A 25,179-nucleotide genomic window follows, 5' to 3' on the forward strand; every position below is an offset into this window, starting at 1 on the left:
ACATGCACGAGATGCTGGAGGGGGGTGAGTGGGATCGCGTCACCTCTCCCAGGCCCTCATTGGTGCGTGTGTGGAGCTGCATGTGAGGTCCTTGGGGACCCCCCTGGCTCTGGGGTTCATGGAAGAGGGCAATACCATGTGGGACCACCTGCTTCAGAGGCTCTTCCCTTTGCCCAGGGCTTGGGGTTGGTGACTTTTCAGCAACATTTGTCACTGGAGACTGCTAAGTCCCCAGGGGTGTTGGAGAGCCGCAGGGTGGAGTGAGGAGGCCAGTTCTGCCCCAGCCCTGCCCAGTGGACAGGAGCCCTAGGTTGCCAGCCTGTCCGCTGCCTGCCCTGGTACCCACGTGGGGGCCACAGGGAGTGGTGATCCGTGCTCGTTGTTTGCAGAATGCTTAGTCTTTGGACCTGTGCTTTTTGAAGACGTCGGGACTATTGCAAGGGTTATGTATGTTTCCCCAGATTTTAGAAATAATAAGCATTTCATTACTGGCAGTTGCATCTTTTAGTTTTGATGTGAGTGCATCATATAGATCATGAAATTGATGAAAATCTGTCAATAGGAGATGGTGAGGCCCTTATAATGTGTTCAGCTCGTGGTATGTGTGTGATTTCTTGCCCAGGTTGTGAAGGATACAGATGGGATGCTCTCAACTTTAAAAATTACCTCCAAACATGCGCCCATGTTCTCGCTTTAAAGAATGGTGGACTCATGGGTGTGAAACTCTAGACCTTGTGTTTGGTTGTAGGAGGTATGTGAGGGTCAGGGCCGGGTGCTCTGTGTCTCACTGTGCAGTCCCTCTCAGCCGAGACCACGCTGTGATCCTCCTGTGGGAAGTTGTGTGAATGCGTGTGTGACTGCACACGTGCTTGTGCCGTGTGTGCCCCCCAGGTGTGGCTGTGTGTGTACAGTTGTTTGTATGTCCACGGATGCATGACCACATGCTTGTGCTTTGTGTGTGTACCCGTGTTGGTGTGTGTGACAGCCTGCGTGTGTGTGTGGCTGTTCATCTGACGGCATGTGTGCGAGAACAGATGAACCAGGTCAGGCAGACACGTGCAGGCAGCCCTGGGCAAGGGAAGTGTCTTACGGGTGCACCAAGATAGTGCTGTTGAATGGACTTCCAGATGGATCTGAACAACTTAAGCAGTTGTGTTTTATTCCTGTGTATAGTAAACACAGGGTAGATAAACGTGGATAATTATAGAGAAATAGTCATAGCCATTGATAATACTGGAAACGACAGTAGTGCCCAGCACCTTTGGTGATTTTGGCCTGGTGGCAGGCAGGTGGTTCCGCAGCAGCTGGGAAGGTGCGCAGGTGAGCAGTCTCCCTTTGCAGGTGACTTCCGGCTCTCAGCCCTGTGGCTTCGACTCTGCGGCACAGCCAGCGAATCGCCTGTGGTCCTGCACAGCGCACATGGCAGCTGCCAGCGTGGGAACACGGAGGGCATCAGTTCAAGGTGATAGAAGCACAGTGGCCCGATGGAGCTTGCTTTTAGTTCAGAGAGGAGAAAGCACGTGAGAGTCAAACCTGTCAAGTCACTGCTGATCTGAAGAAGTTCGTTTAAGTAGCGGAATTTAGACGTTCAGATCCGTTGCGACGTTGCGACTCTTCAGATCACTTCCCGTTTTGCAATCACGACTGACTGTGAGTGCCCGAGTGTCAGCTGTGTTCTTGGAGAAGCAATGGGTTCCTCTGTCCCCCAGCAGGGGCCTCGGACAGCCTGGGTCCCTGTGGGGCCACTTGGTCCACGGTCTGTCCTGTCACGTGGGTGGCAGAGGGGGGCACAGGTCACACAGGTCTGGGTTCTCAGCTGCGGGATGCCTGTAGCTTGGATGACAAGGAAATGTCCTCGGACCTGGGTGTCTTAGGACCGTAAAACTAAAGGGGCCTGGGGGACCCTTCCTGTCCCCTGGGTGGTGGCTCCAGGAGGTTACGGGAGGGCAGGGCACCCTTTCTTCAGGTTTACTCTCGGCTTCTCCTCTGGAGGCAGCTGTGGGACAGCCCAGTGTGTGCCTCGTTCACTGCTGAACTCAGCGAGAGGCATTGCGACCACTGGCGGGATTTGTATTCACAGAGTGAATAAATTCATTAGTGTTGACCGAGGTGATGTCTTCAGCAAATAGAAGGCATGGGGCTGAGGCTTGTGCATACACAATTTCTTTTCAGAGAAGCCCTCCCCTCCCTGGGGGATGCAAAGATGGCTGGTCACATTCACGCACACACATGTGTACACACACGTGTACACACACAGGCACGCACATACATGTGCAGTCATTCTCTAGAAATTGCCGATGCGGAGTTGGCACTCAAACAATGCTGGTTTTCTGTATCCCTCTTGACAGCCTATAAAAGAGTAGTGGGGAGATGCAGCGCAGGTGCGTGTTTGTCTCCGAGAGCCCCGGGAGGGAGCGGCTGCGAGGCCCGTTGTGCTCTGGGCTCACCTTGCCCCAGGACTGCCGTCCTTCTGTCCAGGGGCCACATCAGGGCCCAGGCGGGTTCTGCCAGCAGATGCAGGGCATTTCGGAGATGGCCTCGGAGAAGCCTGTGGGCGGAGAGGGACAGGCTTAGGCGTGGCCTCTTGTGACCAGCTATTTGATGTAGTGCTTGATGGAAAACAGCTTACTTAGCTTTCAACATTTTGAATTCCTAGATCTAGGGCTCCAGCTTGGCCAGCGAGCTCTGGGGAAACAGTTGCAGAGATACTATTCTGTAGCTGCTTCTCAAAATGGAAATATGGCTGAGTGGTTGGGAAGATAAATGCAGTAATCAGGGCCTGGCTTGCTGCAGATTTTTCTCAGGCATTGTTCCATTGGGGCTTGAAATTCTTTTTTTTTTTCTTACCAAAAAAACAGATAAATTGAAGGTGAACTATAAGAGCAAAACATAACCCATTTATACTGGAGGTTGCAAATTTCTTTTTTTTTTTTTGGTGAAAAATCAGACCTTGGTGATGACCTTGAGCAGTAGGATGTAAATAACTCCCATGGGCTTAGCGTTCAAATAGTGGAACACTAGGCATAAATGGGTTAAGATGTACAGGAAAGAAAAATACAATTATTTCCTCTTTCTAAAAATAGAGAAGAGGAAAATGAAGGAATGAAGTCTGAAGGAGAAATATATGTTTTTTGTTTACATCGTTTTAATGGACAGTATAATTACAACCCTTTTGTTACAACTTACAGTGTGATTAAGGAAGCCTGCCCGAGATATTTCAGAAACAATATAGTGATGTGATTTGGGGAGAGTTGCTGAAACTTTTAAGTAAAATGTCAGATCTTTTCCTTAGGTATCCATGGTGGAGTGGAACTTCTGAGACTCAATATTTCTATTACACAATAGTTTGAACTCTGCATGTGGGAGGTGTAGAAAACCTACATGTCTCACGTTTGTTTATATATGTGTCACCATAACATGCCTTAGCTCTGCCCAGCTTTCTGGGTGGACAAGCTTCCTAACCAGACAGGCCGTGCCTATGTGGTTCGATTCTACTCGGTCACCGCTCTCTGCTCATAGCTTTATAATCCACATTCAGCCAAGTACGGGGTCAGTACCAGCCAGGTTATGAATTCACCAGCACCATAAGAGTAAGAATGTCTGATGGGGCAAGCTGGAATGTTTATTTATTTATTTAGTGTCCTAAAATAATGAAGTTTTAACTTTGTGGGCATTTAGGTAGCAAATCCTAGCAAGTGCTCAGAAACAGTTGTTCCTAGAATTATTTAGTCCATCTTACCAGAAGACACACATCACAATACCCAAAGAATGACAAGAATTGTAACATAAACCTCTTTGAAAGAAGTTGAAAAATGAAGCTGTGTCGTGAACACCGTGAGCCTCACCTGCTTCCGTGGTCATCTCTGGCCTAGGCTCAGACCTGGGGGTTGTCCTTTTCCCTCGCTGGCTTCTGCCCCAAGTCAGCCTCTTGGGAAATTGTCCCTCCGTCTCCCCTCCCAGTTGCTCACTCTGAATTTGAGGGCCCTTCCATACCCTTCTGCCTCAGTTTGCTAAAGTGGGGCGTGTGAGGGAGGGACCACTTTCAGAAGGGCTGCTGCCCTTGTGCAGGGCTGATTGCTGTGCAGTGATGGTCTGCTCATCCCACGATGGGAGAGGCACATCCTTACCCTTCAAACCACCCCACTGGGAGGCCAAACTAGGCCAAGGAACCAGGTATCTTAGCAGTTTCCATTTCATCCCCGTGTCCCTCACAATGTCAAGTGATTATTGCTGGTTCCAAGCAGAAGCTTGGAACTTGTGGTGAGGGCTGGTGGCTGGGTCTCCTCCTGCACGTGGTGACAGCCTGGGACTGGTATTGAATGGACAACGTCTCCCAGAGCTACGTTCAAGGGATGAGAGGATTTCTTGAGTTATACAGTATCGGGGGGCCCTGGGGCTAGAACTCAGACCTCTGGACCTTGAGTCTAGAAGTGACAGAAGACAACTCAGGTGCTGTTTTCCAGAACCTCCTCTCCTGCCCTTAGAACACACCCAGGCTTTTGCTGAGATGAGCTACCTTGAAGCCAGCATGGCGAGCATTTTCAAGTCAGTTACTAAATGACTAACCTATTTTAAGTCAATTGCTAACTCATTACATTGAATAAGTTTTTGCAAGGTTGGGCATTTTTGAAGTTATGCTGGCTATGTATATAATTCCCCAAATCGAATGCTCACAGACATATTTTGCTTAATTCCATCTTTGCCAAAATACAAGTATATTATTAATTTAAAGCCCTCTGCATTTTTAGCCTCTGAAAATATTGATGAAGGTGCAAACTAAAATATAAGATGCACATCAAAAGGGTATGTATTGCTATACTGACAGCGCTGTGCTTCAAAAGACATAGGCATTCGTCCTGATGACCTTTTAAGGCAATCTTTTAGTGTTAAGTCTTTTGCAGATAAATACCTGTGTTGAAAAGTGGATGGCTCTTCCATGCTGGTTCTAACGTACGGGGACCACACGGGTAGCACCAGTGCCAGGAGGGAGTCAGGCTATAGCTTGGGCGCAGGTGCCATCTAGTGGTAGCTTCCATGCATTGCGTGGGCTGCCAGGATGCCTCGGGGAAATCCGCCTTCGTCTGTCACTGAGGACAGAGACTGCTTGTATTATGAAACGGCCTTTGTTCCGCAAGTCAGACACTTGCCTGATTTTAAATCTGAAGACTCTACTAATAAGTGATCTTGATTTTTTTTTTTTTAAAGAATCATTACAGTTTCTTTGTAAAAGACACGGAATCTGGATTTTGTGTTTTTGGACATTTATGCATTGCAGCAGAAAAAGTTGTAGAAAGTCATGCAGAGGCTAGTTAGTTTGTGTGTATATTAGTTGGCTTTAAGTTGGAGACATGTACAGTGTTACTTCTCTTCCTGAGACTTACTTCCTCCTATGTCTCTTAAAACACTGTGCAGGAGAAAACACACAAGTGGTTTAATCGTATTCTTTGTGACTCCTGTTGGAAGATTCCAGGCCCCCATTGCTTCAGAAAGCAAATGCAAAACTTGTGTTATGGGCCAGGCTTTCCTGCTGTCCTCCTTACTCTATGCTTCCTTATTTTCATTCTAACATCTGCAAGCAGCGTCAGCACCTTCTTCCCGACAGTCCCCACCACCGTTCCTGATAAGACTTCATGTGCGGCCTTCGTGCTGGCTGGCATCTGGTTCCGACCGCCGTGTCATGCAAGGGAGCATTTGTGTTAGCTAATTATTTTTTGCCAACTTGGATAAATCTGTAAATGGAAATCTTCATTGCTGTCTAAAGTATGGTTTGCCTTGTTTTTAAAAATAATAAAAGACTATTTGTATTGATTGCATTTTCTCCAGTGGATGTGTTTTGGTTTGCTGCTAGGATTTGGGGTTGAAGGAGGGTGTGTAAAGCGTAGAGTAGCCGTGAGAGCCAGCTTGAATCCGATTCACTTCAGCATTTGATTCACAACAGAAAAACCAAACCTGAGCGACATTTCTTTGTGGTCGAGTCAATAGGAAGCAGTTAGTAAATTCTAGGTTTCTAGAACGTGATTATGTTTTATGCCAGATGAACTGCTGTTTAACTGAAAGCTGTCATGGAAGCTGCAGGTATTTGATTAACCTTTAAATTGTTGATTTTGTACTCACCGATTTAAAAAGTAACATGAATAATTTGTCTAGTCAGAAATTCTGTATTTAATTTGGGACTGTTTTTGTTCGGACATCAAAATACAGCTTCCAAGGCTGGGGGCACAGTGGCTCATGCCTGTAATTCCGGCACTTGGAGAGGCCAGGGAGGATCACTTGAGTCCAGAAATTTGAGAACAGCCTGGGCAAGAAAGTGAGACCCATCTCTACAAAAAATAAAAAAAAAGTAGCCAAGCGTGGTAGCACACACCTGTAGAGCCAGCTACTCAGGAGGCTGAGGTGGGAGGAGGGCTTGAACCTGGGAGGTTGAGGCTGCAGTGAGCTGTGATTGCACCAGTGCACTCCAGCCCGGGTGACAAAGCAAGACCTTGTCTCAAAAATAAAATATGGTGTCCAGAGTACTAAGATATTTACATAATTTTCTATTAACACAGATAACATACTTCTGCAGGTTGTTTATGTTAATAGATTATCATTTAAAATGAAACATGTATACTCAGTCATCCAGAAAAAGCAGAATAAATATCTTGGGGTATAATTTATAACAATTTTATAATATCATTCATTTCCACGTTGCTCTAGTCCTGGCATTTTCTTGTCATTCAGGCTTTTTTTTGTAGTTTACATCGTATGTGTCTTGATAAGAATGAGAAAGCTTTAAAACATTTCTTTAGAAGAAATTTTTCTGGCCATAGGACTGAACTGGACGATTGGCAGCAGCGTTTGTTATTCTGTATGAAAGCCCAGGGCTGCCCTTTGATGAGGATGAGGGCGAGACCCATGTTGTTGCTTTCCCGCTCCATGGCCTTGGTGTTTGGGGCGTGGGTCTCCCCGACTCGGTGCCTCTGGAAGGGCTCGTGGCTTCCTGATTGGCTCTGCACCTGCTTCTGAACTGCGTAGCCTCTGAAAGCAATTGTGTGTGCCCTGGCTTTTCTGTGCCCCTTGGGTCCCTCTGAAGCACTGAGTCTGTCTTGGTTATTTCTGTGTGTTTGAGGAGGAGAACTTCCAGATCACACCAGCCGTGGCAGTGGTTTTCAGCATTTCCTTGGCTGCACTTGCACAGGCAGCTTACGTCTTGTTTTTATTGGAAAAGCCCCCCCCCCCCCCCCCACCAGATATTACAGCTACAGCTTTTCCTCGAGTATTTTCTACATCACGTCCAAAAACATCATTCGACAGCGTGCTCCGGCCTTCACTCTCAGCGGAACGGCCTCTCTTCTCCACGGCTTGGAGAACCACTCTGCCTGCTGCCAAGATCCTTTCAGCTGGAGTATCTTTCCAGGGGCTGTTTTTTTTCCCCCAGATGTCTATGTAGTTTTCTCTTTCTGAGTCTCTGGCATTTTGATTGTCTTAGAAATTCAAATTGTGCTGAAATCTGGATGCCTGATTTCATCAAGTTTCCCCCTTTCAGGACAGGTTAAAAGTGATAGAGGATGGATCTTCTTCTGAGAAACACTGTTGATGACTGTGGTGTTCTTGCTGTCAAATCCAGGTTTTTGGTGACTAGTAATCTCTGTTATAAAAGTTACTACAGATTCACAAATATTAAAAGTACATGCTGAGATCTTGAAATGATTCTGAATGCAGCGGCCCTGAGTTCTGAGACAGCGTCAGGCTTCTGGTGCCGTGCGTGTTCACCCTGGGAGGAGGGTGACCCTGCCCGCCATATGTGGTTGAAATCACCAGTGTCATTTGGATAGAGGCTGTTCGCTTTTGTATCACAAATACCTATTTGTTACCCAGCCCCATACACTTGTATGGGGCTAGTTTTATAGATTTTTCTTTTTAAATAAGAGGGAACGTCTAAGAAGAGGAAAGTGAAGGAGTATGGCCGTCTCCTAATCATAGCTGCTGGGGATGGGAGAACCAGTGACCTGAGTATCCCATTTGCTGTCAACCCTGAGCACTGTCTACCATTCGAGGCCATCACTGCAAATATTCCATCTGGGTTTTAATTAAGAGAGTGGGCTGCTAATGAAATCTCATACTTCAGGTTGTACATGGATCACCTTCTGGGTCAAGAGCATGGATGCTGGGGAGAAGGCAGAGCTTCCTGTTTCACCTGCAGCTTTGCACACTTCCGGATGGTGAAGCTCGCAGTGGGGGGAGCTGGACAAGGAGCGGGTTCCTGCCCCTGAAATACTTGGCTCCTGTAGGGCTGCTAGCCCATCCTCAGGGCCGGCTGCAGTGTGACCGGGGTGGAGCCGTCATTTGGGAAGTGCTTTATCTTACCGTCATTTTGAGCTTGATTTCCTCGGCACATGCTGGTGCATCTTGTTTTGGAGAGAGACTCCCTCATCTAGAATGCATGGCCTCCAGCCTGTCCGTCGTCACTGAGTCCAGTTACTGTAGCTCTGGGATGTCCACCTCAGCACCCATTCGAGGTTGGTAACGGGGTTAAGAGCTGTGCTCTGTGCTGCCAGGGCTCCATACCTGCCCCTGAGGCTGCCTGTACTTAACGTTACTGTTCTTACCTGCAGGCCCTTAAGAGATACCTGCTGAATTAACACGTTCATCTTGCTCTTCATGCTTTTTAGAGCACTTTCCTATGCACTGTCTCATTGCCTGTGAGTCTTGGATATTAAATGACATCTTCTCGCCTCATTCATCCCATAAATACATGTTTGTTGATGGTCGCTCTACCAGGAGCCAGACGCACTAGATAGTGGTGGTGAAGCCATGAAACAGGGTTTGCTTTCTTGGTGTCTGGGGAGATGCTCGTTTAGGAGGAGGTGCAGCGTTGTGAATTGCAGGGGAAACAGCGAGTGCAGAGGCCCTGCGGCGGCAGGAGTGCCTGTGTGGGAAACCCGCTCTGCTGGGTTAGGGCCAAAATCGCCTTTCTTATGGTTTAACATTCATTCCCTTACAACCTGAAAACATGGCATGCAGGCTTGCTCTGTGACTTTGCTCTATCAGTTTCCAGTATTCCTGCCTGGCCTGAGATGACCAAATGCTCACTCGGGTGTTGAGTTAGAGCAGGAGGAGTTGGAATCGGGACTGAGTTTGAAAAGTGCAGACCTGGGATATTTCCTGTTCCCCCAGTCAACCATGGTTCAGTCAGAAAGGGCATGTGTGGTGATTGGGCAATGGGTGAGTTCCCGTGTGTGGACAGCACTCTCTCCTGGAGGCTGTGTTCTGACCTGCCTTCCCACCTGCCCTCCCCCCACCTGCCTCCCCCCACCTGCCTTCCCCGCACCTGTGTTCCCCACACCTGTGTTCCCACCTGCCTTCCCCACACCTGTGTTCCCACCTGCCTTCCCACCCGCCCTCCCTCCACCTGCCTCCCCCCCCACCTGCCTTCCCACCCGCCCTCCCTCCACCTGCCTCCCCCCCACCTGCCCTCCCCCCACCTGCCTCCCACCCACCTGCCTCCCCCCCACCTGCCTTCCCCGCACCTGCCCTCCCTCCACCTGCCTCCCCCCCACCTGCCTTCCCCGCACCTGCCTTCCCCACACCTGTGTTCCCACCTGCCTTCCCCACACCTGTGTTCCCACCTGCCTTCCCCACACCTGTGTTCCCACCTGCCTTCCCACCCGCCCTCCCTCCACCTGCCTCCCCCCCCACCTGCCCTCCCCCCACCTGCCTCCCCCCACCTGCCTCCCCCCCACCTGCCTTCCCCGCACCTGTGTTCCCACCTGCCTTCCCACCTGCCCTCCCTCCACCTGCCTCCCCCCCACCTGCCTTCCCACCTGCTCTCCCTCCACCTGCCTCCCCCCCACCTGCCTTCCCACCTGCCCTCCCCCCACCTGCCCTCCCCCCACCTGCCTCCCACCCACCTGCCTCCCCCCCACCTGCCTTCTCCGCACCTGCCCTCCCTCTACCTGCCTCCCCCCCACCTGCCTTCCCCGCACCTGCCTTCCCCACACCTATGTTCCCACCTGCCTTCCCCACACCTGTGTTCCCACCTGCCTTCCCACCCGCCCTCCCTCCACCTGCCTCCCCCCCACCTGCCCTCCCCCCACCTGCCTCCCCCCCACCTGCCTCCCCCCCACCTGCCTTCCCCGCACCTGTGTTCCCACCTGCCTTCCCACCTGCCCTCCCTCCACCTGCCTCCCCCCCACCTGCCTTCCCACCTGCCCTCCCTCCACCTGCCTACCCCCCACCTGCCTTCCCACCTGCCCTCCCTCCACCTGCCTCCCCCCCACCTGCCTTCCCACCTGCCCTCCCTCCACCTGCCTCCCCCCCACCTGCCTTCCCACCTGCCCTCCCTCCACCTGCCCTCCCTCCACCTGCCTCCCCCCCCACCTGCCTTCCCACCTGCCCTCCTTCCACCTGCCCACCTGCCTTCCCACCTACCCTCCCCCAGCCTGCCTTCCTGCCTGGCCACCTGCCTTCCCATCTGCCTTCCCCCCACCTGCCTTTCCTCCTGGCCACCTGCCCTCCCTCTACCTGCCCACCTGCCCACTTGCCTTCCCACCTGACCATCTGGCTTCCCACCTGCCTTCCCGCCTGACCACCTGCCTTCTGCCTGGCCACCTGCCTTCCCACTTGCCTTTACCCCACCTGGCCACCTGCTTTCCCACCCGTTTTTCCCCCACCTGGCCACCAGCCTTCCCACCAGCCTTCCCACCAGCCTTCCCACCAGCCTTCCCACCTGCCTTCCCACCTGCCTTCCCACCAGCCTTCCCACCAGCCTTCCCACCAGCCTTCCCACCAGCCTTCCCACCAGCCTTCCCACCTGCCTTCCCACCTGCCTTCCCACCTGCCTTCCCACCTGCCTTCCCACCAGCCTTCCCACCTGCCTTCCCAGCTGCCTTCCCACCTGCCTTCCCAGCTGCCTTCCCACCTGCCTTCCCACCTGCCTTCCCAGCTGCCTTCCCACCTGCCTTCCCACCTGCCTTCCCACCAGCCTTCCCACCAGCCTTCCCACCTGCCTTCCCACCTGCCTTCCCAGCTGGCCTCCTTTCCTGGTCTCTGCTCTTGAACATGCAAAGGGCTTCCCAAGCTGTGCTACTTCCTGGTGACCTGTGTTGCCTGGGACATATTTTGAGCCCTGTGAATGTCACCTTTTGGGTGAAGAGCCCTGTTTGCCAACCCCAGAGCCTGTGGCTGACCAGAAGATTATAAAACTATAACCTGTTATTAGTGACACTCCCTGTGATCTTACATCTATTTAGAACCTAGAGTCTTTTTCCCATATGTCAAAAGATGCTTCTTTCCTTTTCTGTGAAGTCTTCTCATTTTCATGGGGACAGCGAGGAAAAGGCCACCCCGAGCCCTGGATGTAAGACCTGTCCCTTGGCTGTACCGTGTTTCTTTGGTCCAGTGGCTGAGTCTGCGCTGGCTCTCTGGTTCGACTGTCATCGCTGGTGGTGGCAGTGGGGCTCTTCTTCAGCTGTGTGCTCCCCGGAAGCCAGGGGCGGCATCGTGAGCCGCGGCAGAGAGGACCATGGTGGTGTTTGCCTCGCCCTCCCTCTCCCTCTGTGTTTCATGTTTCCCTGCTCTTGTGGCCTCTCTGCTGTGGGCCTCCCTGCCTGGCCCCCTCCTGCTGGCTCTGTCTGTCTCAGTCTGATGGGGTCTCCGGTCTTCAGGGTGTGGATGAGATAACAGCCTTGTCCCCAAAGCACACAGGTGAGGCTGGGGCCACAGACTGACTGAGAGCTTTGTGTCTGCGGTTTTCCACCTGGCCGCCTGGACACCTGTGGAAGTTCCTGTTTCTCATTTGGTGTTTTAATACAGGTTCTGTAGGGCTGCTGCGATTGGCCAGGCCACTAGGAGGAGAGTACGTCATGTTTGGGGACCCCTGCCTAGTCACGTGTCCGGGATGGGGCCCCGACAAGAATAGCTGTGCAGGTTCGCAGGAGGACCTGGCTGCGGGCAAGTCCGCGGCAAAAGAGGGCGCGGTTCGGGTTAGAGTTGGGTTAGGGTTAGGGTGAGAGTTGGGTTAGGGTTAGGGTGAGAGTTGGGTTAGGGTTAGGGTTAGGTTAGGGTTAGAGTTGGGTTAGGGTTAGGGTTTGACTTGGATTAGGGTTAGGGTTAGAGTTGGGTTAGGGTTAATAGGGCTAGGGTTAGTGGTTAGGGTTAGCAGTTAGGTTTAGGGTTATGTTTGGTTCACGGATAGGGTTGAGGGGGTTAGGATTGGGATTAGGTGTTCATGTTGTTAGGTTAGTGTTAGGTGTATTGCTACGGCTATGGCTAGGGTTAGCGCTAGGTTTCGGGTTTGGGTTACGGTTAGTGCTAGGTTTAGGGATAGGGTTTGGCTCCTGCTTACGATAGTACCCTCCTCTGTCAGACCCCTCCCGCTCACACCCATTCACCCCACAGCCTGTTTCCTAAAGTGTAGACTCTTCATATCATTTTCTGTTTTCTTTTCAAAAGCCGCAGCCCCCTTATTGGTTTCTCTGTGCCATCTCCATCCTTCCTGCTTTCCCCTGGTGTCCCCCACCCCGTACCTGCTGTGCCTGGTTTCCTTCCCTGATGGCCCTCCTGGGATCTGGGACCTCCTGCCAGTGTCGATGTGCCCAGTGCTGTGGGGTGTGGGGTGAGATTGACGCATTTGAAGCTGGCATCAGCTCTCAGCCTGATGGTCTTACATAAGCTGCTTTGTGCCTCAGATTTCTTATCTACAAAATAGGACCGTTACCTTCCGTCCCTAGACCTGTTCTGAGGGGCAGGTCATGGATGTGAAGTTCCTGGCATGGTTCCAGGCACCCAGTGAACCTGGGAAGTGTCATGTTTTTATCAGACCCCCGCTCGGTGCTTCTGGCTGGGGAATGCAGTGCTCAGGCTGTGTTTGCAAACCCAGCTTCTCCTCTCCAAAGGGTAATGACTGACGTTCACATGGGCCTACTGTGTGCAGGACCCAGGTTGCTCTGTGTCCCTCGTTTCCTTGGAGACTTGTGGGGTGGCACTGGCAGCGAGGCTGCTTGGCCATCGTCCCAAGGCCTGTCTGGTTCTTCCCTCAAGTCCCCTGGTCCTTGGTGAGCTGGGATGCATCCCGGGCACGTCAGTGCTGCTCCCCGGCTTAGGACTGGCCTCCCTGGGTGACCTGCTCCACCCTGCAACAGGTGTGTGCATTGGGCTGTATCATTAAAGCCACTGGCATAAACCCCGACACAGGTGTGCCATGGGGACTGAGAAACTGCAGTCATGGTTCCTTGTGGATTTCATTACAGACACTCATGGCTCGTAATTTTCTGGTAGATTTGCTTGTTCTCGTATCAGAATGACCAGTTTGTGTTCAGTACCCAGCTACCTGGGGTGAGAAATTGGGGAGACAACAGAAAGAGGCCAGTTGTATTAAAAAACCTCAACGCACACTCAGTGCACAGGCAGCAGGGGTCTGGGTCGTGACCACAGGTTCACTCTGAGGGACCCGGCAGGACGTTTTGTATAGGAGGAAGAGCCCAGGTACTGAAAGGTGCTCATGGTTTCGTGCTTGGTATTGCATTTGTGTTTCTGTTTTGTTTTGTGTTTTGTTTTAACCAAGAGTGAGAAGCTCTGAAATTATTGCTATAATAAGCGTGAGCAGGGAGGCACACTGCCTCATGTAATAAAACAGCATGCTGCCCACGATCGCTCATGACCACAGGTGAGGTCATGGGACCGAGCCGGACGAGCAACGAGACTCGTACGAAACGGCCTTTTCTCCAGAGTCACCCATCTCCCCCTCAGGTCCCAGGGCTGCTGGCAGTGATGGCTGTGTAAGTGCTCCTCAGAGTGAAATAACTGCTTGCTATTTTTAAAGGTAGAGATTAAGAAATGACAAAACATTTTTTTAAAAAAGAAGTGTTTCTACTTTGTACTGCTTAGAAACACCTCTGCAAAAATCAACTAAGTCACAAGGAATTGAATAGAAAATAAAAATGACATTGAAGAGTACATAAGAAATGAATTACTCCTGTCTGGTTAGCAGTTTTTGGGTCGTTTCCATACACAAAACTTAGAACCTTAGAACTGACAGGGGGAGATCATGCTTCTGTGTGTGTGCGGATGGAGGGTCTGTCCCTGCGGAATTCCTGAGAGCTGCCCCCTGCTTTCTGCCTGCCCCTCTTGGTGGTGAGGGATGCACTCTTTATCTCAGATGAACAATTCTCCCTTGGCCTGCCCTGAAATCTCATTCTCATTGATTTCTGTTTATTTGTCTTATCTTGCCCAGCCCTCCTCAATCCTGGCTGCAATTAGAATCACCCAGAGATTTTTTTTTTTTTTTTTTTTTGAGAATGTGCAGGCCACTCCCTCAGAAGCCTGGACCTTAGGCCAAGTTCTGGCCTTGATTAGTTCTTGCCAGCTGTAGCTCGTGACCTTGACAGATGATTCTCAGATGCCACCTGCAAGGCTGTCCTGGATGAACTGATTTTCCTGTGTCCATTCAGTGCTCACCGAGTGACATCGGGGTTTGTGGCAGCCCAACCCACCAGTCCCCTGTTTTGGGTGGAACAGTCCATATTGTTGCAGTCGTTCTCGTATTACTTGGTTCCCAGAAGCCTCCCGTGGGCCCGTTCTGGACGCGCTCTCTCTTGTTCGCTTGCTGCTCTTCCGTGTATGGTTCAGAGCCCAGGCTGGGCTCCTGCTGCCTAGTGTGGAGAGAGGACCCTTGGCCAACCCTGTCCTGGACCTTCCATGCCCGGCTGTTGCTGAGGATGCTTCTGTTTGATCTCAACCCTGAGCCGAGTAACTCACACTGAGCCTGTGGTCTCCTGGGAGTTTAGGGTCTTTCCTGTGGCCAGAACTTTTTCTTCTTGCACTTTGTCTTTCCTTATGGGATTTCATCTTGTTAGTTTCAAGCCTTTGTTGCATCTCATCGAGAACTTTTGAGTCTCAGTGCTGCTTTGGTCTCCCTCATCTCTGAGTGTCAGCCCTGGTCCAATAAGCTTGTCCAGTTCCCTTTCCCCATCTGGGTTGTCAATGCACATGATGGCGGCTCATGGGAGGGTGGGCAGTGCAGCAACCTCTGAGACCTCCCTCCTTGTGGATCGGAAACAGGAGAATTCCGTGACCCCTCGTGGGACTTGCCATTTGCTCATTTGCACTCAAACCCCCTTACAGGAGGGGGAGCAAGCAGATGGGCAGGTGCAGGAGCTGGGTGAGTGCTTTTGGGCACCGGCCCCATGGTAGTGTCTAGACAATTAATGCTGTTTTAGCAGTTGCTATCTGCAGATGGCTAAGTGTTCAGCCAGCTCAGTGGAGAATCAGGGTGACAGCCTTTTACACCCTGCCCTCTTGGTACCTGGGTCCTCGTCGTCTGGTGTCCAGGAAGAATTGGGTCATACGGGCTTTGAAGGATGGTGAGTGCAGGGATTTCATTGAGTGGTGGAGGTGGTTCTCAGGGAGATGGATGGGGAGCTGGAAAGGGGATGGAGTGGGAAGATGATCTTCCCCTAGAGTTCAGCTGTCCCACGGCCGACCTCCTCTCTGTCCCCAGCCAAACTCCTCTTGATGTTCAGATGCTCCTTCTTGTTTCTGCCGTGCCGTTCTGCTACTTTGCTAGTCTTCTGGTCTCTTGCTCTTCTGCTCTCGGAGTCTGGGGTTTGGGGTTTCTGTGGCTGCAGGATAGGGAGGCATGGCGGGCCAAAAGGCAACATTTGAGTTCGAAAACAGGAATGCCCATTCCCATTTAGGGCCACAGGTTTTCAAGCTTCAGGGTGGGGCCTTTGCCAGGGAACTACTCTCTTCTACTCAATGTTTCCCTGTCTCCTGTCCGTATCCGATTCAGGAATGGCCATTCCTGGGCAGAGGCATCGGGCCTGCTCCCAGCTGACCTCTGTGCACTGTACCCAGCCATGTTCTCCTTCCTGTCCCCAAGACTGTCAGGGAGAGACCAGGTCCATGCATGCCTCAGCCTCCTACGTTACCAGCTTAGTAATCCTCTGAAAAAATAAAATCACGTTATATAGTTGATGCGCTTTTGCGTGACTGTTTTTTTTTTTTTTCCTTTTTTCTTGCCAAGTCTGGGATACAATAGATTGAAACGATTTGTATTTTATACACCTACCATAGCACACAGAATTGATCTCATTTGCTTCTGCAGCAGGTCAGCGGCAGAGCGTGTGAGGACCTGTGCTGGTGTACCTGCAGGCTGCCTCCCTTTCTCTTCAGTGCCTTCAGTCCTGCCAACGTACAATGTATTTGGAAAGCAGAGTATGTGTAAGGCATCTAAGAATCATCCCGTAGGTTACTAAACCGGCCTAGGTGTGGTGCGTGGATGTGCCACGTCTCTGCAAAGATTCTTCCTGCTCTGTTATCGTGGTGGGGTGCCTGGAAGAAGTGTGCATTTTGTGCACGTGTCTGACCTGAGCTGATGTGGCTGAAATGAGAGGGGCTGCGGGCTCGTCCCGTGGTGGCCGTGTCCCAGGAACCAAATCCTCGTGGATGACAGAGGCTTCAGAGGGGCGGGGCACGGTCCTGCCAGGTGGCCGGGGCTCCGGCGATGGGTTCCGGTCTCAGGGCAGCGGGTGTCCGATCAGCCCGTGCCGAGAGGTCAGTCCAGTGAGATTCTGGGTTGTTACGGGTTCCTCATGCCCTCGGCAGGTTTTTTCCTGTGGGAAGGATGTGGTAACATAATTGTTAGCTGAAACTGGTTGCTGAAATTGTAGAATAAGATATTTAAGATGTATGGCTGCATAATGAAAATGACATGTGTGAGTAAAATTGTCAGTCATAGAACTGGAAAATCTTCAGAAGTCAAGCTCTCTTATCCCTTAGAAAGGAAGTCATTGTGATAAGGTTGAAAAATTTAGAACCAGATAAAAGTCCTCATACAAGTTTCTGTACATGCAGTTGTTCGTTAAACGGCCCCTTTCTGGTAGTTCTCACGCCGTTTGTAGGTTGGGAGGTGAGAAGTTTTATTCCCAAGGCTCCTTAGAATTATGGTCGCTTAACTGAATTCGTCTTCTAAAAAAGCATTGAGCTTTCTTCCCTGTATAATCTTAATATTGTGGAATTTTACCTTTTCTTAACCTTTATAAAAGTAGTGCCATTTCCTCCCCTCCTCCCTCACCTCCCGTCCCCTCTTCCTTGTCAGCCTAAAGTTGAATCACAGATGTCACTGATGAATGTGATGCTTGCAATTACCTGTTCATTCCCTTCTCACTCCCTGTTAATATGCAGGGGAGCCCCTGGTGTTGAGCTCAGGCTGTGCCATGAACTTGACTGCAGACGGGTCCAGCAGCTGTGCCGAGTGGGGAGCCTGCCTGCAGTCAGCCTGTGTCACAGTTCAACAAAGCCCAGCCCAGCAAAGCACCACAGCTCCCAGTCCCCGGGCAGGGCCTCTAACCTTCACTTAGAAACCCAGAGAGGCTCGGTGGGCAGACACCCCTTTCTATTCACGGAGTTAACTAAATTGTATCTGTTATGGATGGAAATAAATAATGGATTTTATGAAGCCCAATATAGAGGGGGCAGAAATGGGAAAAATCTTCATTTTAAACACTTAAGAAGTTAGGCAAGAAAAGTGTCTTGCAGAGGGAGCGTGGGGGTGCGTTTCAGGAGGAAGTTGGTTTTTGGAAGGGCCGCTTTGTAGGAGTAGCAGCTCACGAAACAGGCTGGAGGCTGTGCTGTCAGTGCACAGGGGGCCATGAGGGTCCTGGCGCCGGGGCCGGCGCTGCCTCCTGCAGGTGGACAGCCTGGGAAGGAGAGAGAGGCCACTGCTCCCATGGGGGTACAGCTCCCGGGGGTGGGGCGCAGCAGTACCCTAGACGCAGGGCCTGGTTCTTCAGCATCACCAGAGCCAGGCGCAGACCCAGGCTTGCTGCCCATTGCACCTCCTGGAGTGATAGCCAGCAGCGTGCTCCTGGGGTCCTGTTTATTTTGCAAAGAAGAAAAGAGGCACAAATGTGCACTAAGAATGAAGTACCTTAAAAACCCATGGAAAACCAAAAACAAGATGAGCAGGCAGCCCCAAGCGCAGAAGGGGAGAACCTCAGCGTGGCTGCGTGGTTGCAGACTTCTTTTTGTTATGTATTTTTTACTACAATAATAATAATAACAATTAAGCGAAAGGGGAGCAACTTTTTATACAAAGTGCCCTCACCGCATGTCTGTGCTTTTGAGGGCGGTTGTGTGTGTTGAAGATGTTGCCTCAGGGACTTCAGACAGTGCAAGTCCGCCACTCCCTGGGCCCCGTGTGCAACTCTTGTCCATGGTGTGTGGAACCAGCCAGGCCAGGGCCAGCTTGGGATGCAGTGGAGTCAGCCAAGACCTGCTCCGTATTTGTGTTTCCAAGACACATCAGGAAGGTCCTGCTTAGAAAGGAACCCGGGAGCCCCCGGTGTGTTTGGGCCAAGCGCAGAGCGGCCAGTGTTGCCGTCCGTGGCATGCACGTGCACACTCAGTCGTGAACCACGTGCGCCTTCCCCAGGGCTACTCGGACCCGGCTGGCTCCTGCTGGCGCATGCTTCCGTGCACCCAGAGAGCATGGGGTGCGTGTTAGAGATCTTGCTCCTTATGCACAGGGCCGCTGCCAGGCCTTTCTGAGCCAGTCTTCCCTCTCTGGTGTGTACCCTCGGCACTGTGGTTAGGGTTAGAGGCAGCCATCTGTGCAAGGCCATGCCGTTCTCAAATCAGCACCGTTCTCTTTCCTTTGTTTAATTCTAATAAAGTGCCCGGTGAGCACTGCCACCAAGGGGCTGTCAGACTGGCAAGGAGTGAGGAGCGGAAGTGCTTTTTCCTGCAGACCTTCTCCCTTCGTGACGTGGCAGCCACGGAACCAGGCATTTCCTCAGCCAGGCAGCCAGAGCCCCCTTCCCCAGACCCTTTTCTAGCTGAGTTCTTCCGTGTCAGGATCAGGGCCACTGAAACATCAGAAGCCACCAACGCTGAGTCCCAATTGTGGAGGCGGGGGGTGTGTGGGAGCGGTGGAGGAAGGTGTGGGAGCTGTGGAGGGGGGGAGTGTGGGGGCCGTGGAGGGGGGTGTGGGAACCGCGGAGGGAGGGGAGGGTTGGGGGCCATGGAGAAAGGTGTGCAGGCTGTGGTGGGGACGTCGGAGCCGTGGAGGGGGCGTGAGAACCGTGGAGGGAGGGATGGGGGCAATGGAGGGGGTGTGGGGGGCCAAGGAGAAAGTAGAGTGGGCCGTGGTGGGGGCATGGGAGCCGTGGAGGGGACGCAAGTGTGTCTGTGCCTGCTGCCACCTGTGGGGTGCCCTGAGGGGGCCCGTTGGCCAGTGCTGGCGCGTATGTCTCCGGGAGGTTCACCTCGCATGTGAGGATGGAATGCCGCTGTGCTCCACACGAGAATGGGGAGTGTAGAAAAGGGATAGATGAAGTCAGAATGGCACTCAGGAACCTGGGAACAGCAGATGGGTGTCGTGGTCCCCTTGGGCCGCCTGGGAGGCCTCTTGTCTTAGTTTTGCTTTGACCTGGCTGTAACGAAACCTTGGTGGCAGTAAGGAGACCTTGGCTGTGTTACATGGCAGCACTTTGCCAGGCCCACTGGATTGACAGTAGTTTATTCCCGTGATTGGAGGCCCCTGGAGGGTCCTTGTCAACGGCACTGGGTCCAGGAGCCAGGGAGGAGGGGCGAAGCTGTCTGTTCTGGGGCTTTCTGATGAGGATTGTGGGGAGCGCTTGGGCCTGCGCCTGTCTGCACACCAAGGCTTGAGGCCCGATCAGGAGCTGGCTAGAGGCTCTGCTGTTTCAGTGGCCCTGATCCTGTAGCTGAAGAAACCTCGGCTAGAAGGGAGTCTGGGGAAGAGGGTCCTGGCTCCCTGGCTGAGAAGGTGCTTGGTTCCTTGTTGCTGAGGCTCTTGCACCTCTCCAGTTAGCCACATATTTTCTTCCTTGGAAAGGAAGGAGGTCCTTGGAAAGCTGTTCAGTCTATCTGCTCATCAGCCGCTTCTGCCAATAGCTTCAGTTTCTTGCCCCTGCCCCTCCACTCGTGGTCATGCTTCTCTCCCGCCCTCCTGGGGTGGCTTGGGACTCTGTGCAGGGTCTGTGTGTTCCTGAGGCATTTTGCCGTTCTTTCCCGACCGGTGACTTTGATCACTTGGGCTAGGCCATTCACTTTTTTTTTTTTTTTTTGAGACAGAGTCTTGCTCTGTTGCCCAGGCTGGAGTGTGGTGGCATGATCTCGGCTCACTGCAGCCTCCCCCTCCTGGGTTCAAGCGAATCTCCTGCTTCAGCCTCCCGAGTAGCTAGGATTACAGGCACATGCCATCTTGCTTGGCTAAGTTTTGTGTTTTTAGTAGAGACGGGTTTTGCCGTGTTGGCCAGGCTGGTCTCGAACTCCTGGCCTCAAGTGATCTGCCCGCCTCGGCTTCCTGAAGTGCTGGGATTATGGGCCTGAGCCAATGTGCCTGGCCAGATTATTCACTTTTAGTTTATTACTCAGTGTCTTGGTCAGAAGTACTGGAAGTCCTGGGTGATGTTTTATGATCCTTTTGGGGAACATTTTGTGCTTTGAAAACCCCACAGATGTACAGGGGCAGATTACACAGCCGCATTGTTTCAACTTACAAACTTCACTAGTAGTCTTGAACATGTGTGTTCAGAAATCTTGATTCCTTTACTGCAGGGAAAACTAGATCTCTCCCTGCCAGATGTTGCTGTTTTTGAGTATTTAGAATTGAATTGAATGTACTGAGCACCAGTCTGACTTAAACAAAGGCTAACATTTCTTCTTTCGTGGACTTAATTCCGAGTAAAGTCCACGTTTTTATCCGTGGTGCATCCTAGCGCTGCCCAGTCTCCTTTCTCATACCAGTGTCTGCATATGACAGACTCATATACCTGACTTCATTGATTTATTTTTTATTTTAAAATTTATTTTGTCATCATTATTACTATTATTTTTTAAGATGAAGTCTTGCTCTGTTGCCCAGGCTAGAGTACAGTGGCGTGATGTCAACTCACTGCAACTTCTGCCTCCTGGGTTCAAGCAATTCTCCTGCCTCAGCCTCCAGGAGTAGCTGGGACTTCAGGCACACGCCACCACACCTGGCTAATTTTTGCATTTTTAGCAGAGATGGGGTTTCACCATGTTGGCCAGGCTGATCTTGAACTCCTGACCTCAGGTGACCCACCCGCCTTGGCCCCCCATAGTGCTGGGATTGCAGGCATAAGCCACTGCACCTACCCTGACTTTATTTAAATATTATTCTTTAGGAGCCGGTAGGAGTTGGATAGATTTTTCTTCCTTTTTCTCATCTCCTCATCAGTTCTGCTGATCAGCCCTTACTGCTGACATTTTTGTACATGGACATATCCTTTAGCATTGCGTATGAATTGCACGTTAACTGCCCACTAATTGAAAACCAGCCTTTGTTACTGTGTCCCTCAGATCTGGGCAAATGCCTTCAGTGACAGACGCTGTCTCGCCTTGATGAAGAACCCCTTGGAATAGGTTTGTTACCAGTTTGATGGGATTCCTAAGTGTTATCTCCAAATATATACTTAGAACATTTTAAAGGGAACATTCTGAGTTAGCAGATCCCTCCATTCTACTCAATGTTAAAAATCTCTTAAAATCTTATTTGAAAACCAAGAGCATGGGGCCTTGTTGTCGTAAGTGGACACCCACTGAGACGTGGCTGTGAGAGACTGCAGACGGCGGCTGGGTGGTAAAGAATCTTGTGTTTTGTAGCTCAGAGAGTTTTAAGATATCCAGAAACATTTGTACTCCTGCCCAGTTTTGATGTCTAGATTTAAGTAAACCCAAGGCCATAAATGCAAAACATAAAACCCAATTTTTGTTACCCCGTGTTGTGTCCACTTGCAGTACATACAGTCTCTTCTGACTTTGGAAAAGCCTTAAAACCTCCGAGCCCAGCCCACACCTCGGCTGTGTTTCTCCCTGTCACACGTGTTCCTTAGGTAAAGTGGGAGGGTTCTGACCACACCATCCCTTCCCACCACAGAGTTCGTCCCAGACCGGGGCTCAGACACACACTCCGTCAAGGCCAAGGCTGGACCATCAAGGGTGCAGAGCTTGGGGGCGGAACCCCAGGCTCATTTCTCCTGGGCAGCCCACAGGTGGCGGCATGGAGGTGGAGAGCATGGCTGCCCTTTGCTCATGCGCCTCTGGGGGACCTTGGGGCATCACAGTTTTGGGCTTGAGAACTGGACCTCACAGGAGAGATGCGTAGGGAGGGAGCCCTACGGCTGAGGCGGAAGGTGGTCGGTAGCCTGGTGGTTTCGGAGGCAGACACTGGGGTTCTTTGGACGGAGTAAGCTGTTACCCTAGCCTGCTTCTGTGACTGTGGGCTCCACCCAACTTCTGGTTTTCTTACCCTGCAATGAATGATTGTGAAGATTCCACAAGAGCCCTAAATGGAGAGTTCCTTGTTCCTTGAAAGTCATATAAACCTTATACTGCTGTGAACAATTAATTTTTTTCCTGAGTTTTAATATGCCAGTCACCCTCTGTTAACCAGGGACAGCATAGTGACATGTAACTAGATACACCACTGCTATTGTATTTTGTCCCTGTGATCTTTCGGGCCATTTAAATTGAGGAAAGAAACCCTGCCTGACTCAGCCTCCTTTTGTTCTTGTCTGGGTGGCTCCTCATGGATTTTATGAGACCCCCCCCAGACTCAAGCGTGGTTTGTCCTGCTGAAGACAGATGCGCTTGGAATGTGCTGTAGCTGTACATGCGCTGTGTCGTGCTGTGTTCTGATGAGAAATGGTAACTTCCCATTTCATATTTTGCCTCCTCTAGGGGGACAGCTGCGCCGCTGCTGCTTTTCCGAAGAGGTGACTTCGACCGAGCTCTCCAATGGAGACCAGAGTCACAAGCTGGGAGATGACGCCTCAGAAAGAGACACCGGCGAGTCCAAGGCGGGGTTTGCAGCTTCTGTGTCCATACTTGAAAACAGTAGCAGAGAGACTTCTAGAAGGCAAGAGCAGCACAGATTTTCTACGGACTTAAAAATGCCAGCATTTCACCCCAAGCAGGAGATGCCCGGCCCTGGTGATGGTGTGGAGTTCCCTTCCAGTACGGGAGCGGAGGGCCAGACGGGTCACCCTGCAGAAAAGCTGTCCGATTTGCACAACAAGGAGCACTCTGGGGGAGGGAAGCGGGCGCTGGCCTCAGACCTCGTGCCGCTGGATTTAAGTGCGAGGTCGACGCGGGATGACCCCAGCAATAAGGAGGCAGCCTCTTCCCTGCAGGCGGCTTTAGTCGTTCACCCGTGTCCTTACTGCAGCCACAAGACCTACTACCCCGAGGTCCTGTGGATGCACAAACGCATCTGGCACCGCGTCAGCTGCAACTCCGTGGCTCCCCCGTGGATTCAGCCCAACGGTTACAAAAGCATCAGAAGCAATTTGGTTTTCCTTTCCCGGAGCGGACGCACAGGCCCCCCGCCTGCCCTCGGTGGCAAAGAATGCCAGCCTTTGCTCCTTGCTCGGTTCACCCGCACTCAGGTGCCAGGGGGGGTGCCAGGGCCCAAAAGTGGCTCTTCTCCCCTGGGAGTGGTCACAAAAGCCGCTAGCATGCCTAAGAATAAGGAGAGCCATTCCGGAGGCCCCTGTGCTCTGTGGGCGCCCGGCCCCGACGGGTATCGACAGACCAAACCCTGTCACGGCCAGGAGCCACATGGCGCGGCCACACAGGGTCCCCCGGCCAAGCCCAGGCAGGAGGCTAGCTCCAAACCGGTGCCTGCCCCGGGTGGCGGGGGCTTCAGCAGGAGCGCCACCCCCACGCCCACCGTCATCACCCGGGCTGGCGCGCAGCCCTCGGCTAACAGCAAGCCCGTGGAGAAGTTTGGGGTCCCCCCAGCGGGGGCTGGCTTTGTCCCCACAAGTAAGCACAGTGCCCCGGACTCCCTGAAAGCCAAATTCAGCCCTCAGCCTCAGGGTCCACCTCCTGCAAAGGGCGAAGGGGGCGCTCCTCCTCTACCTCCCCGCGAGCCCCCTTCGAAGGCGGCCCAGGAGCTGAGGACTCTGGCCACCTGTGCTGCGGGGTCCAGGGGCGACGCGGCCTTGCAGGCCCAGCCCGGTGTGGCTGGGGCACCCCCCATCCTACACTCCATCAAACAGGAGCCGGTGGCCGAGGGGCATGAGAAGCGCCTGGACATCCTCAACATCTTTAAGACCTACATTCCAAAGGACTTCGCGACCCTCTACCAGGGCTGGGGTGTCAGCGGCCCTGGGCTGGAGCACAGAGGTAAGATGTGCGGGCCCCCTCTTTCCCGGGCCATGTGTGACCTCCAGAGCCACCCCTGGAAGGCCAGGGCTGCTGCCCACCTGCCTGCCCATGGCCTCTGAGGACAGAGCCAGCCTGCCCCCTCCCACTGCTGAGCTGAGAGCCACTCCCTGGCCCTGGCCCAGGAGCACAGCAGATGGGAACAGCCCTCCCAGGCTCCACCTCTGCCCTGCCGGGGAGCGCCTGCCTGGGCTTGGTGGCCCTCTGCATGCTGGCCCTGGGAGGAGTCGCAAGCCCTGCACGGCTTCCTTCCTGCTGAGAGGACGTTTCCTCCACACCGACATTCTGCAGGAGCAGGCAGACGTGATTGCACTTCACGTGTTTGTCGTTTTAAACAGAATCCGTAGATGTTCATTGTCCTGTCTCTCCAAAGACAAGAATATTTATTTAGTGTGATTAAGTTTTATTTTTATATATCTATAATTTAAAAAACACCTATCTAGTCCTCTAGTATTGGTAAGCAAAGCCTTGCAGAGGATGGATGTACCATGTAAAGTCTGGAGAATGGGATTTGTGCAAAAATTCCTGAAAAAAATACTTGGAAAGGTTGTCTTTGCTTCTCCCTCTGCCTTAGTATTGCTGTGTCACAGTAACACTGAGAAGGAATTGCTTTCCTCCTGCCTCCCCGCTGCGCGCCCTGTCCGGCATACGGCACCCTGTTCTGGAACATAAATTGAAGGTCACTCTCACTTAACGTCCAGAACACGAAGAAACCTAAGTTCTGTTAAAAACCAAAACAAAACAAAGTCTCAGTTCATTACCTGGGAAGTCCTAACCATGCTTTGTTAGAATTGTTCATTGTGACGGGTGCGGTGGCTCACGCCTGTAATCCCTGTACTTTGGGAGGCCATGGTAGGCGGATCACGAGGTCAGGAGTTCAAGACCAGCCTGGCCAACACAGTGAGAGACGTCATCTCTAACTAAAAACACAAAAATTAGCTGGGCGTGGTGGCGGACACCTGTAATCCCAGCTACTTGGGAGGC

The 25,179-nt window shown here is 52.1% G+C and overlaps 1 protein-coding gene across 7 annotated transcripts in view; it reads left to right on the top strand.

Moving 5' to 3' along the window:
* The window catches only part of ZNF516 (zinc finger protein 516), a 137,799-nt gene that overhangs the window by 92,836 nt on the left and 19,784 nt on the right, over positions 1-25,179 (top strand). For all 7 annotated transcript variants that reach the window (XM_008013752.3, XM_008013753.3, XM_008013750.3 and 4 more), the window contains one exon: positions 22,708-24,156. In XM_008013752.3, the coding sequence (XP_008011943.3) occupies positions 22,708-24,156 (1,449 nt within the window). The remainder of the gene's footprint in view (positions 1-22,707; positions 24,157-25,179) is intronic.

This window comes from Chlorocebus sabaeus, chromosome 18 (genome assembly GCF_047675955.1).
Source record: "Chlorocebus sabaeus isolate Y175 chromosome 18, mChlSab1.0.hap1, whole genome shotgun sequence".
NCBI lineage: Eukaryota > Metazoa > Chordata > Mammalia > Primates > Cercopithecidae > Chlorocebus > Chlorocebus sabaeus.